The sequence below is a fragment of the Uloborus diversus genome, chromosome 4, assembly GCF_026930045.1.
Source record: "Uloborus diversus isolate 005 chromosome 4, Udiv.v.3.1, whole genome shotgun sequence".
Lineage (NCBI taxonomy): Eukaryota > Metazoa > Arthropoda > Arachnida > Araneae > Uloboridae > Uloborus > Uloborus diversus.
Genome location: NC_072734.1, coordinates 138726523 through 138741019, shown reverse-complemented (window position 1 = coordinate 138741019; position 14497 = coordinate 138726523). Strand labels below are relative to the sequence as shown.

Below are 14497 nucleotides of genomic sequence, written 5' to 3'. Positions count from 1 at the left end.
ATCAATTCATCAGTCTTCCCTCTTCTTCTGACGAGTTGCCTGTTGTGCATGCGTTGTCAGGGGAATACTGATAACAATATGATTGTGCAGCATAAATTTTCCTCATCTTCATTTTTAAAGTTATAAATATAGTTACCGTATCTACTGTACAATACTATTATTATGCTGCAATTTATTATTACTGCGTACTGTACGTACTATACCTTTTTATTTTATCTTTCTCTCTCCCACTGATCATTGATTTTGTGCATCGTAACCATTCATCGAATAATACAGCTTTTTTAAAATATAGTTAGAATTCCCTAATTTATGTAAGAAATGGTTTAAAAAAAGGAAAAAAGAGAGAGAGAGAGAAAAGACTAAAATGCGCTGTGAATGCAAGAAATGATTTTGCATGTACAGTCGACTCCCGCTACAAGGCGATTCGACTTACGCAAAATGACTATAAACCGAGTTTTTCCGGAGTAACGAATTTTAGGGCTAACGCGAATTCCTCGTTCGCAATACGAATGTTTTTGGAAGGAAGTATTGGTTTCGTTATTGGGCCCTAAACATTAATTTCGTATATTATTATTAATATATTTTATCCCTATGAGGTCACTGATAGCGGAAGTTCCCTTCACCATACTAGTCCACGCATCGCTTTGCTAGTGCATCAAGTAACTACTCGGCGTCTTTCTTTCTTTTTCTTTCTAAATATTAAAGTTGATGAAATAAAATGGCACCTTAATGCACTACTTCATCTAAATCTTGTAAATATGGGAAGAAAAATAAAGTTTCTGGCAAAAAAAAAAAAAGTTTAAGGTATTCGATATGATTGAACAACTAAAAAGTACGTCGACGGTAGTACGACAATAAGTTTCAGTGATGAACGTACCATTTAGTTTCATTTTACGTCTTTCCTTGCCATTGATCATTTATTTTGTGCATTTAACAATGTTTTTTCAATAAATGAAGCAGCTTTTTTTATTTTTTAAGTACAGTAAAAGTACAGCTCTTAATTATAAGAAACTGTAATTCATAGTTGAAGAATGCTTTAAAGCAGTTTGAGGAGTGTTTATAAGTGTCTAAAATAATTTAGTATGTTAAAAAAAAAAATTGTATACATACCCTTTTCTACAACGTGAAATTTCGACTTACGCGAGGAGTCTTGGAACGCATCTCTGGCGTAAGTCGGGACTCGACTGTATTATCAATGCATCAACTATGACTAATGTTTTTCTGTACATCTGATTAAATATGAATTATTCGATTGAAAATAGTAGTTTTCTGGGACATGAAGTATAACTACGAAAATAAGGTTCTTTTTTCTTGAAGCCCTTTTCTGTATTAAACAGAAAGTGTGAAACGTGTATGCAATTTTTTTTGGAATTTGTACATTATTTGCGTTGTTTCACTTTTTGCTAGTGACAATGAAAACTTTATCGCTTTCAATATTTGTTTGTAATTGTTGCTAATAATTGGTTTTATTTTTGCTTTGTAATTATTTTTAGATAGTGTTTTCATTAGAAATTTTTATGAATATTTTTAAATATGAGTAGTGTGTTAGAAACATCACAACTTAAAAAAAAAAAAACTTAAAAAGCAATGAGTATTGCAGATACGTGTCTTGAGAGTACAAGGAATCATTTTTCTATAAAAGAAAAAGATATTTTGAACAGGGGAGTTCGGATGGGAAGTCACGGGAGGTTACTGTGACCTTCCAAAAAATTCGTAATTCGTCAAACTTTGACGATTCGGCAAATGTGAAGACACTTCTGCAACATCGCCCTTTATAAATGCCCGAATGTTCCCTTTCGCTAGATATACATAATGCGCGCATATTCATATTTTGTCATTCAGCAAAATTTGGAGTTCCAAACGGCAAACTGACCATTTTTACCCTTCCAAAAATTTAATTTCATGGCGCTTCTGCTTTTGGGTGCAAAGTCATCCGACACTGCAATTTTTATTGCTGTAGGTTAACTTTGGTTGATGCTTGAATGTTTTTAAGGTATGAGAGGAAGTTAAACACTTCAACTATAAAAGTATATTTTTCGTTCATATCTTTGGTAAAATCGTTTAGGTTAACTTTGAACCTTGAGTTTACGCTGCATATCACTTTATATACTTTTTACTCTATTTAACTTCAAAAGAAATTGTAGAAGCCCCAATGTTGGGACTCTGCTGGCACGGTTTTGTCAGTTTCTGCTTTTCATTTTACAAAATAAGTTGGCTGCCCTGCGCATAAATCATTGTCTGAACCAATAACTCTAAAGTTAATTTTTGGAAGTTGCTCTTAAGTGCTGATTTGAAATTGTTGAAATCTCTTATCCCCTATACATTGTGATATTCTATGCAATATTATGGAAATCTTGCGGTGCTGTGCAATAAAAATGCGGAGCTTTTAGATATTTAATATTTATAGTCTTCTGGATCAAAGTTGCGCCACTGATGTTAAAATTATTTACTTTACATCAAAATTCTGACATGGTTCGGAGTTACCCTGAGTGGGGGGATAATTTTGAAACAGGTTAAGGGACGATTTTTTGTAACGTAAGTATTGAGGGGATGTATGTGTTTTACTATTCACTCCATAAAATTTAGAAAATTAAAATAGGAAATTTTCCAATGATTTTTTTTTACTCGTAATAATATACAGTTACAACGGGTGTACTGTGCATAATAAGCATTATATGAGGCAAGCACCTCAAAATGTTTGAATTTAAAAGTTCAATTCTTGTGGGGCTTAAGATACCCCACCTTACAAGCTAAAGGTTAATAATCCATTTTGAATGCTTTCCTAACTACTATTACTTTTAGTTTTAGATAACTATAGAAAACTTTAGAATGTATTCTGTAGTTTTATGCCAGTAGATATAATAACACTATTAAAATATGAGCGAACAGTTTTATGCCAGTAGGTATAATAACACTATTAAAATATGAACGAACAGTTTTATGCCAATAGATGCAGTAACACTGTTATTACACAAACGAGTCAGTTGAAAATAGAGTAATTGCGGATCAAAGTTGAACACTGGATGACTATTTTTATTTTCTCTCAATAATTTAGAAGTACCGAAAAGCAACTACGTTCATAACATCTAATATCAAGAGACATTTTTCTGATCGTAAAAATACTCCGTAACATTGTTTGGATCAGTAAAATTTATTTTAGAAGGTGAAATATATTCAAAAATAATCAAGACCATAATAATGACCGATTCTTTAGTTTAAAATAATAATAATATTTTGAATTTTGACATCTGGAATTCAAATTATGTTTTTCGCAATCACAAGTTTGTGTATGTAGGCGTCTGTGTTTGTATATATGTGCGGGCATGAGTGCGTGGGCATGTGTGTGTGTGTGTATGTGTGTGTGTATGTATGTATGCGTGTATGTGTAGGATATGGACGCAACCTGGAGACTGTTTTCTCTGGAGGAGCAACATCGGGAGAAGCCGGTCGACGGTGGTGCTGCAGAGGGTAGCGGGGGAAAAATAAAATCATAAGAACATCAAAACAGTCAAATGAGAACAATAAGCAATGTGTTTGCTCAAAAAAAAAAAAAAAAACTTTGAGGATAAAAGGGGTGGTGTGTTTTTTCCCCAACATTTAGAATGATTAACAATTTAAATTTAAGAAAATAGCAGAATGTTCAATCGTAATATTTTAAACATTCCAATAGCTCTTCCTCATTTTCTACGATGTTAAATTTTATTTTACAGTACCCAATGTATCGTTTGATGTTAAAGATGATAAGTTCACTTTGTTCTAAGTAAGATTAACGTACGCAAAAGGATCGATAACGAAAGATTTTCAACGCAAATTGAATAAAACGAATTTCTTCAAACGTGTTTTGTTAATTCCTTATCGAAATGTCCAAGTTTGCGGCCAATGAAATACATGATAGCAAGTTCATATAAAGAGTGCTAGCTTCTAAAACTAATTTCAAATGCCAAAACAAAACAGATCCTTTTAAATATATTGATAGCTTACTCAGATTACGAAAGAGAAGTTGTTTCGCATGAAAATTGAGGTATCTCCCATGTGTTCAACTTGTACGAGTAACGTGACAGATACAGTTATTCACCGTATTCAATATTGTATTGATTTTAACAGGGCTAGAATCAATTTGATTAATATTATTCCTGCAGAGTTTTCTCAATTGACAAATAATTTTTTGTATTTTTGTCTTTTCTCATTGGATGGTGTTCCGACGGCTATTGCTTCGTTTTATGAATAACATTGACAATTTTAACATCTTCTCCGCCTTACCACTCACCTTTTGACGTAAATATAATTTTCAAAGTACAGGCGTCCCTCGTATAACACGGTACTTGTGCAACACGGTTTCGATATATACGGTACCAAATTTGCTAATATCACAACACGCTTTCGATATTACACGGTACGAAACTTGACTTTAATACTTCATGATTTTGATAAAACACTAAACTTATGCTTAAAAAAGAAAGAATTTCATTTTTGTCCAATACATTCTGATAATGTTTGATAATAACTAAGTTTTTACTTTGTTTTATGAAACTTGGTTTAGTTATAACACGGTACACATTCCTTGAGTCACATTATTTTTAAGTCTCGTATAACGCGGTTTCGATACAACATGATACATATTGACATGACTTTTACTATGTACATGATTAAGTAGCGTAAAAAAGAAGTTAAAAAGTTATTTTTAAAAAAGTCTCGTATAATACGGTTTCAATACTACACGGAACGAATCAACCGTATTATACAAAGGACGCCTGTATAGTGGCTAGGCCCAAGTATGCAGTCCTTTTTTAATTTTTAAATCGGATGGCTCATTGAATAGATCGATAGATAGATAGAATAAAATGCACTTCTATTGGGGGGGGGGGAATTAAAAATGTATCTGCTGTTCTAATCAGAGCCTGATTACCCAAAAAGCTCGGGAAACTTAAGCTTCCCCTCAGAATTTTTAGGGGACCCAAATATCACTGTAAAACTGCTCAACACTTCCAGTTTCTACTTTCAACTGAGTTTTCAAATGAGATTACAAACATTGTAACTTGCTTAACAAAAATGTTTGAAAGAATAAAATTATTGAAAGTGAGGACACATTTGATAAAATGTAGCTACAAGCTAGATTTTTAAATGAGGGATTTGATTCAACTGTGTTACAATGTACTTTTATGACATTTAATTTCCTTTGTGAAGCGTCAAATATGATTCAAAAATGTTACTACCCAAACTTACTGAGAATTCAAACGCAACATATGTAATAAACAAAATTTCTGTCAGTCGGTAAGGTGTAATAAACTTAAGTCTGAATTCTGCTTTGCCACTTAGCATTAGTCAATGTTGTATCAAAGTGAATATAATGTTTAGAAAAATTTCCCCCAAACAAAAAGTGGGGGGTCTCAAAATGAGGCCGAGCTTCCTCTAATTTCATAGGTTAATCGGGCCGTGTTCTAATAGTATGTATCATTCTTTTCCAGGCTCCTTCAGCAACAGATGCAGCAACAGCACCTGAAGCAGTCAAACGGTGGCGGAAGCAACGCGAGCTCCACTAGCTCGGGCGGGCTCCTGCACTCCTCCGGCGGCATCGGTCCCGCGCTCAACGGCGGCGGGAGCGACGGCGGCGCCGGCGGAAAGCACCGGCGGCACCCCTCGGACAGCCCCGGCGGCGCCAACCGCCACGACGACGATGACGACCGCGTCAACATCCTCGACGACGACGACGACACCAACGGCAGTTTCGGGAGTCTGTGCGGGAGCAGCGCGCCGCCGAGCAGTCCGGCAGCGGTCTCCACGACGTCCGACTCCAGCCGGAGTCCGTCTCCTGGACATCACCACCATCACCGCCACCCGCACCATCACCATCACAATCACCACAGGCCGCCGCAGCCGCCTCAGTGACCGGGACTCGAAGCTAAAGCAATTATTGGTCGGTAGAGGACGGATGTCGCGTGTGGTGTGTGTATATAAATATATATATATATATATGGACGTATATGACTCGCAGGACGGTTTAGTGCGCCGAATGCTGCTTGTTGACAACGATGACGAAAAGTCATTGCTGTCGAAATCACCCCCATTTTGCCAGTGACGCAATTGTGCAAAATAACACGAATGGGCATTGATACAGTACAACCATCTATCCAACGCTACAAAACAGGATCCTATAGTGTGAATCTGATGAATTGAGCTATGACTTTGGCATTGTTTCCTCTTTTGGGAGTTATAAAAAAAGGTAATTGGCGTTGAATTGACTTGGGTCTTTTTCGTAGTAGCTTTGCAAAAGTATTTCAACTCAAATCAGAGCCAATAACACACCTCTTTTTCAGTGAGCTCTTGAAAAAAAAAAAGATGAACATTGTCAAGGTCACAGCTCAACTTCTCAGAGCCACAGTATACATTCTCAGAAATAGACTGCTTGCTCTGTGGATTCGTCAATCGTAAGACAAGTTTCGTCACTTACGACGAATCTTTTTTTTTACTGGATCAGAAACTCATGCTCAAATCTCATGAATTTTTCGTCAGTTTAACAAAAGACTTAACACGGGGCATTTTTCACGAAGCAGTTTCGTCAAGCTACTAGAATTTGGTGAGATTATAGCATGCGTTTCTGAGGGTTTAAAATTTTGTGTTATTATCTGTAGGATATAAATTTAAAACATTCCATTCCATAAATAATGTTTTCTGCTCAGATAACAAGAAGTTAAAAAATAGTAGCAATTTAAGTGTCAGCAGACAGATAAAACTAATGAAGGAATCAATTCAATGGTCCTGATGAAACCGCAGTCTCTATATTAATCCCCGCTTGTACCACCAGGCATTTGAGCTAATCTGAGTAACAAATTAGGCAAACATCCAAAATCGGTTGAAGGTAACTTAGAATTCGACATTTTGAGGTTGCTTCTTTGATATTTTAAGATCGACTCAAGAACGTATAAATCTAGAAACTGTTATCGCTATGGGCAATAGTTTGTTTTATTTCTGCTTCAAAAATATGATTTTGAAAAGAATTATTTAAACTTAAACGGCGTATTAGGGTATTTTATTGTAGCTTCTACTAAATAAACGTTAATGTATTGAATATATATGGCAACACACAGCTAGCTACAAGTTAATATTTCAATTGTAAATACGGACCAGAAATTGAACAAATTAGTTACAATGCATTACAGTTACAGGATATTGTTGAACCATTTTTAAAAAACTGAATGACTTATACAAAACTGCATTGCGTTTCGAAAAATCACGAGAACGCTTTTACTTAACGTATTTGCCATCAATGATTATCAGAATAATATCCCTCCACAAACAACGACTCTATTTTCAGTAGAAGACTACATTGAGAAAATTCATTTTATTTAAAGCAAAATAATTACGTAAAATTTTAATTAAAGTAATCGGTTTCACTTATTTAAAAACACAGGTTTTATGAAATACAAACTGGAATACTTTTCATGAATTGAACACTTTCATAGTCAATAGCAGTGAAATTATGGTAACTGTAGTACTCAACAAAGCAATTGGTTCTTGAAAATTTCTTCATTTTCCCAAAAAATAGGGACTGTTGCAGACCAATCATAGTGTTCAAAAGTTCTAAGATGTAGTTCAACCTTAGCTTGAAATGTTTTAATAGCTGATCTGAATTGAGTTAAAACTAAGTCTTTCCCGTTTTCTGGTTTTGGAAAAAATGGTTCTGTACTGTTTCTACATTTGGGTATGTGTGTATATACAATATAAGAGCATATATAAATTGCAGGACGATTTAGCATGTTGTAAACCACTTCTGATAACAATTACGGAATAATCTACAAAACTGAAAACTTCATCTGTGTTGTAGGCACGGACATTACTGAATGGTGAAAAAATGCTGCTTAAATTATCACCCACAATTTTAAATGGAATGTTACAGGTATGGTTGTTTATTTAAATAAACTTATATTACCTTATCAATTTATAAATAGCTAAATGTTGACTGTATGTAGTACACTGCCGTGGGTCAGTGAATGACAGTCTCTACAAAAAACAATTTTAGATACATGTGTAGAAACGCATTATTAATTTTCTACAAGCAACAATAAAATATTGAAATTGAAGCTAGGTAATATTTCTTATAATTAAAAAAGAAATGAAAAACAAAAACTTGTAGATGCTGCCATTTAACTGCCCAGGTCAGAAAACTATACGTTGCTATGTTCATTCAAAATCCAAACAAAAGTCTGAAATTCACAATATCTCATATTTTTCACCAAGCAAATTTTAAGTGTGTAGAGATCAACACTTACTTTGTAGGGTTTTATACATTATAATCTTTCTAGTCAAAGTAATTTTACTGTATTATAATGATTCGTACAGTGCAAGTATTTTATATTTTAAAGATGTTTATTGTCAAACTTACTTTGAGTTGTTAAAAGTTACATATGAATGCATCACTGTCTTTTGCTATGTATTATAGTTTAATATTTTGTGCACTTTATTTTGTGTAACAGACTGTTGCATCAAGAATTGTTTAAAAAAAAGCACACGAAACTCAAAACTGTAGTTTTATAGTTTTGAACTTTAAATGCTTGGATGGTCATGAATAGAAAGATTTTTAGAAAATATTCGTTTTTAACTTCTTCAGTTGTTTTACTAATGTAACTGATTCAGTCCCATTAACTACACAGCAGACCTCTTCTTTTTCATTTTCCTGGTCTTGTTAAGTTATCATTTGGATATATATTTACATAATGAGAATTGTTAAACATTAAAAGTGCAAATACAATAGGCTTCTTTAAAGGCTTGGGGAAAGACTTTACAAGTTATCTTGACAATAAAATTAACGAATTCCGTTGAAAAAAGTAACTAACTCAGCATGATAATCTTTAAAAAATCATAACCCTGTTCCTACATTATTTTTGAAAGATTTAAATCTTTTATATTGTAGGACTAATTCGCTTTACCGATAATACTGCCGTGGGCAGGTAAACGGAAGTATCTGCAGAAATGTGTTATGAGTTTTCGAGATATTTGAAAAAAGGTGTGTTGGATTCAATGCTAACAATTGGGAAAAGCTCCATTTTTATTTCTTGCCATCACAAGAAAGCTCTCGTCTATTATATTGCACATAATATTAAAATGTATTGGCAACAACAGATTTCAACAAGTTCAAGTCAACATATAAGAGTAGCTTTCAAACAGTAACAACAGAATTATCGGAAGATACAATTAGCTATTCAGTGTTGCCAACATATTTCTTAAAATAATAAATAGAAAACTGTTAGTATAGCCTAGCCAACAGAGGAAAGTACTGAAACTTCTACGGTTTGTTTTGAAGTTGAATGAACTAAAAAATATGAATGGTGCAAAGTTAACCTACATGGATCAAAGCTACTCTAAAAAATTAACTGTAAAGAGGAAAAAATTTACTATGAAAAATAATTTACAGAAAAACTAAATGGAACTTAGACCTGATATTTTTGTACAAACTGTTTCCCCTTATTAGGTCTAAATTCTATTCTTTTAGAGGGAAAAAAATGTATGGAATTTAGACTCGATATGTTTGTACAAGCCGTTTCCCCTTATTCGCAACTCCAATAAACTATAGGAGGCTCTGCAGTCACTGTCTAATGGCGAATGAAAAAGGTAAAACAAACAAATGCCGTAACTTATAACTTGCTTTGTAGCTTAATGAATGTCAGTAATTTTTCATCATGTTTGTGGGAAGCTTTCTTTTCTATTCTTCTGAAATTACATTACACAACAAACTGTTTGAAGCCTGTAAATTACGACAAATAAAACACGTGGAATGGTATGTTTTACCTTTTTCGGCAATATTGTAAATAACCACAAGGTACCGTATTCGAGCACTGGAGTTGCGAATCAGGTTTCAATTCCATTCATTTATGGGGGGAAAATCAATGAAATTTAGACTTGATATGATTGTACAAAATGTTTCTCCTTATCAGGTCTAAATTCTATTTATTTAGAGAAAAAATATAACTTTAATTTAGAGCTAATATGTATGTACTAACTGATGGTTTCCCTTACCAGGTCTAAATTCCATCTATTTAGAGAAGAAGAAAATAAAGTTTATATCTGATATGTTTGACCCAACTGTTTGTCCTTTATTCCAGTCCCCGAAACTGCTCATTTTGGTTATAACTTTATTATTAAATGATTCCTTTTGTACTGAGATATGATTTCTATTTAATCCTTTATGCAATATACGAGTACATAAGCAGTTTCCAACTCTTTCCTCTTGACAGAAACAGTTGGCTACTTTTTACAATTTTGAATTCTCTAATATGTAAATGTGATGTTTCGAGAAGAGTTAAATAAGTTTATAAGAAATCCCGAGTGATAAAAAATGACAGTGTCGTTTCAAAATCCATACCTCTATGAGAAATTCAAATGCTTGGAGGAGTAGAGAACATATGATTATCTTGTGTGTAGTTCGTTAGTAAAACGGACTGAGCTATAAAATGAATCAGGGTTATTCTCACGAAAATAGTACAAACCATGTCCAACACTTTTGAATTTTCTTTATTAATATGTTGATTTCTGCCTCATCACCTTTTTTTTTGTTGATTCTTCAGTTATTTGTGCGTAATAAAGTGGCAGTGTTTTATGCATAAGTTAGTTATGAGGGGAGTTTACAAATATTTTGACCACGTCATGAACAGATTGGACAAATAGCAGAGTGGATAAATATGCATTCAAAAAGAAAAAAAAAAAGAGATCCAATCATGAAGAAAGTTACAATTACAGAGCCACATGAAATGAAATAAAGATTTTTAAATTCATTTTGTCTGCAATTTCAAGAAAAAGAGAACTTTTTTTTAGAAATCTTTTATAAAACTGCAGCAGACTGGACATTAAACTGGTCAAATTAAGCATAAAAAGAAAGTGACTCCCTTTTTTTACAACAGACTTCAAAGTGGCTAAGTATAGTAGTCATACTGCTTAGACTTCTTACAAATATTACCAATTTCAACAAAAAGGCTTATTTTGTTTTCGAATGTCTATAACAGTGGAGAATATGAACCGTAGGAAATGTTGGGACACGTATTGAAAAAAAAAGAGGGAATTTTTCTTCCCTAGTTGTATTTCTATAATCATTTTTTCATTAAAGATATAATTTAACCAATATTTTACATTGCTGCTGCCTTTCAGCACGGTTTTAGATCACAGTTCAAGACCTAATGGTTTGAATCTGGGACACTTACTGTCTACCCACGGTTGCTATGGTATTGGCAAACGTCCAGCTAAGACGCGTCAATCTGAATGAAGGGGAAAAGTAAAAATTTTTGATGCGCGCGTCTCGCTCAAACCAGTGTGACTCTGCATAATTTAGCGACCAAACACACAATCTGCAAAAGCTGGCATCCCTGAAAACTAATGGATGCTTCCATTTTCCCTGTTTCATTCCACCTGTAAACCAGATGTTAGCCTTTCCATTGCATCGGTGGTCAGACTAAGGCCCTCTATATACGAGCCGACACATCAGCCTAAGATTAGCAGTTTTGGATCGGAGCGCGTGTTTGAGTGGTTGTCTTTTCTGGAAAGTTATCACATTTGGTGATTTTTCACTGCGAGCAATTATTGGCGGCACTTGAATTGCTTATTAAATAAAATGTCATTTTTGGCCAGTTTGGCGAACCCTGAAACTTTGCTCTGGTAACCCTAGCTCCGCAACAATGAAAAATCCGATCCAAAATGGCTAAACTTAAGCTGATACGTCGGCGTGTATCTATAGCGGCTTGTAAGCCAGACTAGTCCTTCTTATTCCTATATATATATATATATATATATATATATATATATATATATATATATATATATATATATATATATATATATATATATATATATATATATATATATATATATATTAAGCTCTTCAAAAATTAGTCATTTTTAATCCATTGATACTTGACTATACACAAATAGTGAAAAAAAAATCAATTGTTGGTAATTGTTAAAATTGTGAGAAAATAATGGGAAGCATCGGACATGATTTGTATTATTTTCACCAGAATGACCCATCACGACGTGTAAATGTATGATGCTTGGTTCACCTCTTTGAATGGAACTGTGTGATTGGTTATGTATTATAACTATACCTGTGCCTAATAGCTCTACGGCATTGAGAGAATTTCGTCTCCTCTTTCTATGTACATTTCTTCAAATTGTTCTATTAAATTTATCCGGTGGCGCATTCAAACAATGAAATTGTTTTTGAAACTCAGTGTAAACTTAATTCTTCTAAGCAAAGAAGACACAAAAAATGTGGAAACTCACTGAAAATGTGTATTTATGAAATCTATTTGCTGTTTTTGGTGTTTGTATTATTGTAAAATAATTGCTGCGCGCTTTTTTCGTTTAGTTGATAAAGACAAAATTATATTTCGCACAAAAATAATGTACATTTTACAAGATGGCAGTTAAATTTTAACTTTATTGCTAATTTTTAATATAATTTGAGGCAATACAGTTAATCCTCCTATGACCGTTATTGGAAAGAAAACAATGCAAAAATGTTCATTACTTTTTTATATCAATATACTTTAACCAGTGACTTCACTACGGGGAGTCTTGGGGGGGGGGGGAGGGCGGCCAACCAGGGGTGTCACCCGTCTTTGGGATGACACTCAAAGTGGAATTGCAAGTTTTTTTAAAATATGAAACTAAAATGCATTTTTAAGACTACAAATTTGAAACTTTTCCGGGGGAAAATTCCCAGACTCCCTGCTTTTATTTGCTTTTTATACATTAGTCCACTTAAAATTTCGTTATAGCACAAATGCAGTTGTTTCTAAGAATTGCATGAATTTCATGCTTCCATGTTAACATCAAAATTTCATTTTTTTTCTTTTGAGTTTGTAGGGGAGGGGGTAACACCCCTAATTACCTTGGGTGTCACCCTTGCAAGGTACGCCACTGCTTTAACATCGATACTTTTCCCTGGAAGCTGAATGATATGACAGAGGGAGTAGAGGGGCAGGGTACGGGAAGTCAAACGTCGTGTTAGTAAGTAAAACGACAACAACGTGTATAAAGTACAAATAAAATATTAAAATAGAGTTAAAAAACTCTTTTTTAACTCTATTTTAATACTTTATTTGTACTTTATACACGTTGTTGTCGTTTTACTCATTCCATAGTACAAAGTTTTCGACTGTTTTTTTACAATCGTGTTAGTGATTTTATTAGTTACGCTATTAAAGACAGCAACATTTTCTAGATTAAAAGGATAATTACACTGGCCCACTCCTATACGTTAAATTGTATCAGTTATCAAAATATTATGACCATCTTGTCAATGCTTTACTGGAACACCTTTCGCCATACAAACATTGTAAATCCTTTCTTTTTGACATGTACTGGACCGTATACAATTGCATTATTTTTAAGTTGTATCCAATACGATGCCATCAACTGTGTTTTAGGAAGGTTCACTGTATGAATACAATTTCGTTGCTTCTAATTGCTTTGAAACTTGGATTTTATTGACCTTTAGTCGTTGAACACTGAAGATTTTGGAATTGTACATAATACTGTCTAAAAGCAAATATACAAATTATTCCTAATGCAAGCCATTGAAATAATTATTAAAGATTTAATAAAACCTGAATTTGTGAAACTTTTATTTGTCAATGTGCTTTATTTATTTCACTATTGCAGCAACAGTAGAGCATTTGCATTTTGTACAAGCATTTATATATTTTTTTCATACTTCGACCTATGTCATTTGCTTTATTTCAGTTCCTTTCCACATATTTCACCAGCTATTGTGGAAGAAGCCCAGATTTATCTTTAAAAAAAAAAGAGAGAGCAGCAATATTAACAGAAAATAAAGGAAAGTTGATGATGCAACATTTTATAAAATTAGAACGAAAAAGTAGAGGAAAAAATAATGAAATCCTCATATATGTAATAGCGAATTCAATAATCGAGTAACGCTGACTTCAATAACAATGAAACTCGCTCCATGGCAAAATAATTTCATAATATTTTTTGATAATGTTTGGCATGCTGGGAAATGCTTTATTTTGACAAGGCTGAAATTCACTCGGTAACTTAACTGTTTCACTGGTAATACAGTCGAGTCCCGACTTACGCGAGGGATGCGTTCCAGGACTCCTCGCGTAAGTTGAAATTTCGCGTTGTGGAAAAATATATGCATACACATTTTTCAAAGCATACCAAATACTTTTAGGCACTTATAAACACCCCTCAAACTGCTCTAAAGCATTCCTTAACCATTAGTTTCTTCCATAATGAACTGAACTTTTACTGTGTTTAAAAAATAAAAAACTGTTATTCAACATGAAATACTTAAGATGCACAAAATGAATGACCAATGGGAATCAAAGATATAAAACATAACAGCACGGTACGCACTGCATGCAGTAAAATTAAAATGATGCACAAAATAGTACTGTACAGTAGATACAGTAGCAATATTTACGAGTTAAAAAATGAGGATACTAATGATGATTTATGCTCCAAGATCAGATCGTTATTCTTATCT

At 33.6% G+C, this 14497-nt stretch overlaps 1 protein-coding gene across 1 annotated transcript in view; it reads left to right on the top strand.

Annotated features, from left to right (window-relative positions):
* The window catches only part of LOC129219733 (homeobox protein SIX6-like), a 73409-nt gene extending 67103 nt beyond the window's left edge, over window positions 1–6306 (top strand). The window contains exon 2 of the mRNA XM_054854022.1: window positions 5466–6306. Within this exon, the coding sequence (XP_054709997.1) occupies window positions 5466–5886 (421 nt within the window). The 3' untranslated portion in view covers window positions 5887–6306. The remainder of the gene's footprint in view (window positions 1–5465) is intronic.
* Window positions 6307–14497: the final 8191 nt, after the last annotated feature.